At 43.7% G+C, this 5,000-nt stretch overlaps 1 protein-coding gene across 1 annotated transcript in view; it reads right to left on the reverse strand.

Annotated features, from left to right (window-relative positions):
* The window catches only part of LOC143028006 (uncharacterized), a 105,857-nt gene that overhangs the window by 51,807 nt on the left and 49,050 nt on the right, over positions 1-5,000 (reverse strand). Inside the window, exons 3-4 of the mRNA XM_076189648.1 lie at positions 2,442-2,666; positions 1,315-1,826 (exon numbers count right to left, since the gene is read on the reverse strand). Coding sequence (XP_076045763.1) covers positions 1,315-1,826; positions 2,442-2,666 — 737 coding nt within the window. The remainder of the gene's footprint in view (positions 1-1,314; positions 1,827-2,441; positions 2,667-5,000) is intronic.

Raw genomic sequence — 5,000 nt, forward strand, 5'->3', positions numbered from 1 at the left:
TTCAAACCTACCCTCAGAAATAAAAATTCCCGTCCAATTTTCAGTAATGTTTTTTTTACTCATTTTCAAAAGGTACTACGAGGTATTGCAAATCACTACGTTCATTACTGTGTTATATAATGGTTGGTGCAAAATTGCAGCCTATGAGACTAGTGACTAGCTAGGGCCGAGTCTGAGAGTTCATTAATGTCTTCCCTAAGGTCCTTTGCTGTTCACTATATACATCATTTAACTTGATCATATATTTACAGTGCGTGGAGCATACAACAAATCAGGTGTCTATCGCATCTAATGTCTCACTTTACTGAAGCTAACTAAAGAGGGTTTGCGTTGTCGCATCTATCTAAGCAATGTACAGTCACTCTCAAAAGTCATGATGTATTTTGTTGCTGATAACCATCGCTTCTATCTTTGGGGACGATATTGGGCCGAAGAAGTGGAGGAAGAAAAGTAATACAGAAACGACTTAGGGGTAGTAGGAAAGAAGGCCGCGCGTTAGCCTCGTGGATACTATGTCCAACTCATGAGCAAGTGGTCTTGAGTTCGATTCCCGGGACACACTGCATGCCTCTTGCGTAGGCCTAAAAATTCCAGTGGCTTGGGAGTTTCTCACTTCCCACCTCTTATGAGTAGGACGGTGAGAGTAGGAAGGTGGGTACAATAAGAGTTAAGTGACCAACATTCGTTTTTGAATGAAAATTTATTTCTACTCACTAAATAAGTCCGCGCGACCATGAGAAATAGGGATACCACTGAATCCTCTAACTTAGTGACTACATAAATATAAACACACGAAACGCAATACAGGGAAGAGTTAATTACCTCAACGTTCTGGTTATACTGTCCGATCATGATCTATTGCAACAGTGACAGAATCGGCTTTAGAGACAGACTGTTTTGTTTTAAAAAGTTAGTGTGTGACTGACTAATATTAAACGCTAAATGATAATTAATTTCTAACAGTAAACTAACGGAAGTCATTGAGACTTTTTCCAGTGACTGTACCTAAAAGTTTCAAAAGTTATGACCGGGTCAGAAAGGGTCATATATATATAGCAACTACATGATGTCCCAAAATGGCTCAGGTCCAGAGTCCACCCTCGAAGCTGAGCGGGACGGAGCGGAACAAAGCAAGGCGAGGAGGCGATTCATAGCCAAGAGAAAGATAGAAAAAGTAAGAACATGTCTGAGTTGTCTTGAGGCTGGAGTAGGAGGTTTGGTCTTCCAGAAGAGGCTGGTATCCTGTGGAGGAGGAGGTGGTTTAGGAGGATGATGTACTCCTCAGATGACGTGGGAATGGCTCCGGTCTCTTACCTGCTGGATGACGGAGGAGGAAGAGGAGGAGGAGGAAGAAGAAGAGAAAGAAGAGGTGAAGGAGGAGGAGGAAGGGGGGTTTCCGGTGTTCCCTGGAAAGGCGATGGGGGAAGTCCTGGTCCGAGGCGGAGACGGGGGTCCCACGGGGAGCGGCGAAGCAACAACTCCGGGGGCAAGTCGAGGAGGTGCCGGAGGACGAACATTGGCGAATTCCGGAATGGCCGGGGGCAAGGGAACGTTGCTTCCGGGAGGGAACGTTCCGGGGACATGGAAAGTGGCCGGGGGTCCCAGCGGTTCACCCAGGTCAAGGGGTTCTCCCAGGCTCAGATCGAGAGGAGGACCGATGTTTTCGAGCTCTTTTTCGAGATCGAACGGGATCCCTGCGAGTTGTCTGAAGGCGACCTGGACCTTCTCCTTGTGGTCGAAGAGAACGGTAGCGGGGACGTACACAAACGTTCCGTCCTCCAGGGGCGTCACCTTCTCCACGGGGACATCGTTCACCGTCAGGTCTCCTGAAAGAGGGACAAAAGGGGATGAACATATGGGGATTATATGAGAAATTCGCTAGTAAACAGCAACATCAATCAGACAATCTCCATGACCGTCGCGCAGAGGATTCGAACCCACTGCTTCTGGACCCAAGAGAGGCAGGTGTTATGGAGCCTCTCTTGGGTCCAGAAGCAGCGGGTTCGAATCCTCTGCGCGACGGTCATGGGGATTGTCTGATATGGGGATTAGTTTACTGTCAGCGTACGAATATTGTCAAAACTTCTGCCAATTTCATTTGTGTCCACAAGTTGGTGAAACTATTGGCGTTACGTATTAGTATCAGTAAGTCGCCGAAACAACGAACAAGTGCGTTTGCTTTAGCAATTTACTAGAACTATTAACACTTTCCTTTCTGTTCCTCTGTCATCAGAAACATTAATTTTCTTTTATTTTTATTCACATGTCTGTATACCTATCCATTCTGCTTTTGTTTCCCCTATTGCCAATTCATTTTTTTAATTAAAAGAAAATTAGGTGTTACTGGATTAAACAAGAATTTTCTTAATTTTTACTATCCAGAAGATTATCGCAGACGATAACCCCGAATGTCCCCAAAAATCTCAGGCTGACCAACTCACCTGTCTTGCCCCTCTTGAAGACCAACTCCCTGCCGGAAATGGCATTCATGGTCAGACCTCCGGGCCTTGCGAGACTCTCGTTCTTCGGGTCGACGGGGAGGAGGACAAGGTGATCGAAGAGGAAGTCCCTGCGGAGATCGACGTCGCTGTAGAGCGGGTTCGGGGCGTCTTGTGGCGCCAAGTTAAGGACTTCGATGGCGTTTGGCGACAAAATCGTCTTGGGCTCTACAAAAGGAGAAGAGTGTAATGACATTGGGAGAGATTCTAAATGATGAATGAAACTGCACGTCGGCAATTTTAAGTGTAAACTATTTTGTTATAACACGGTTTTCGTTCCCTTCCACCGTCGTTGAAAGTAACACAATAACAACATTTAAAAATCGCGTAGATAAATATTTGCACTCTAATCCGCAAATAAAATATCATCCGTTGTAATAAAAGACCTGACAGTCCAACATTTAATTGCAATTGGACAGGATAGTGGTAGCAGTAGTGTTAGTTCATCTTTTATTGCCTGTTTTCTCACTGTAGCCTCGTTAAGGCCAGTAGGCCTGCTGTTGCTTGTTCTTCCTGTGTGTTCCTTTGTGAGATAGGTATAAATCTTTCAGGGTGAAGGGATGAGAGCTTAGCTGAATAAAATAACCCGACGAGGATCAAAGCAAACTACATAAATCAAATCATATAATAACAAAACGAGTGTAGATTCCCCAATTGTCTGAATGAAATAAAAGGATAGCAACCAAAGCAAGGAGATCTCAAATCACTGTGGAAGGTTTCCTTTGGATGTATAAAATCACTTGGCGACAGGAAGAATGAAACGTACGAGTTTGCTGCGGGAGGCTGTAGCCAATGTCGGGGTCCCTATTATTGGATTACCCGCTAAAGATGATTCCCTCAATGTGTGTCTTCCTCCTAAGCCTCTACCTCCTGTTCTTCTTCTTTCTCCTCCCCCTCCTTCTCTCTTCCTCCTCGGTTTCTCTTCCTCCTCCTTCACTGTTTTTTTCTCTTTCTCCTCTTCTTCCTCCTCAACTTCATCATCATCTTCTTCCTCTTGTTCTTCCTCCTCCTTCTAATCCTAAAACTTAGCTTTTTCTTCCCCTCATCCCCATTCTCAGCCTCAGAATCATTGCCACTTCTTCATCGGCCTTTTCCTCCTCCTCCTCCTCTTCCTCCCTCTCCTCCTCCTTCCCTTGTTCCTTCTCTTTCTCCTCCTTCTCCTACTTCTCTTCGTCTCTACTTTCACCACCAACGCGCTTGCTCCACGTCACCGATTCGAACGTTTCCTACGAAGCAAACAAACAAACATCTCGCTACTCCAGTTCCCGACAACACAAGAAATGCCCCAAGATGAGGCAACTCTCTTGCACCGTTAACTCCACATATCTGAGCAACTCCTCGCAGACTTTACTTTTCCTTTCATTCTCATTACCAATAGGAGTTTCCATGTTCCTTTATTCGCGTAATAGTCTGCGGTAACAAAGGAACCAAAAGAATGCACGGAGGCAACGTAATGATTAGGGTGAAGGTGATCAGGTGATGGGGTGAGCGTGCAGTGATCAGGATGAGGCCTCCTTGCGACCCAGCAGAATGGGAGTGATTGGTTGGTTGGAGAAGGAGTGGAACTATTCTCTCTCCTCAAATTGCGTCAGATCCCTTGTTATTCCTATGGTGTCCTTTCCCAAATTCGGTGAATTCCTAGTGAAAGGATGAGCTTAAGTAACTCAATCTACTTTCTTCCTCACCCAAATGAAACCGGCTGACATTCGATTTTAGTGGTAGCCTATTAAGTTGGACAAGTAATTGGTTAAACAGTCGTAAATAGAGAGTTGTTCTGAATTGCAAAACTTCTAGATGGAAAAATGTTACAAGTGGAGTTCCTCAGGGTTCCTTTCTTGGGCCACTTCTATTCATAATATTTGTAAATGACGTAGACCATGGACTGAAATCTATTGTCTCCAAATTTTATGATGATACAAAACTGTGCGAAAATGGCAAATGATCACTTAAACCAATTAGATATTCAAGAAGATTTAGATAAAATATAGCAATGCTCTAAAAAGTGGCTAATGAAAATTAGCCCAAGTAAATGTAAGGTTGTGCACATAAACAAAAGTAGCAATAAGTACATTTACTAATCATTTGGAAATTCATTAATAAAAGTGGATAGTGAAAAGGATCTCGGTGTAATTATCTCAGATCATGTAAGCACAGTGTTCTTAAAATAGTGCTTTAATACCCCTAGAGGGTATTGAACCCGTTTCTTAGGGATATCCAAAAAGCCATCCTGGAAAATATTAAAATAACAGTCTTGTGTAAGAGTTGTATCTTATTAATTTATTCACTGAAAATGAAAATAAAAAGTCTCTAGTTTTCAGCTGTTTGTTCATCGCCATCCTGCTTTCTCTTTCACAGTAAATCAGATGTCGGGAACAGTAGGCTACTAATGGAGGGAAGGTTTCAGGTTCACTTGAGTTGAACTTTGGGGTATCGGGGCTGAAAAACTTTAAGAACCATTGAATTCTGAGCGGTGTATTTTCGCCTCAGAGAAAGTAAAGATTC

Source organism: Oratosquilla oratoria, chromosome 9 (assembly GCF_046742065.1).
Source record: "Oratosquilla oratoria isolate Oo_2021 chromosome 9, ASM4674206v1, whole genome shotgun sequence".
NCBI lineage: Eukaryota > Metazoa > Arthropoda > Malacostraca > Stomatopoda > Squillidae > Oratosquilla > Oratosquilla oratoria.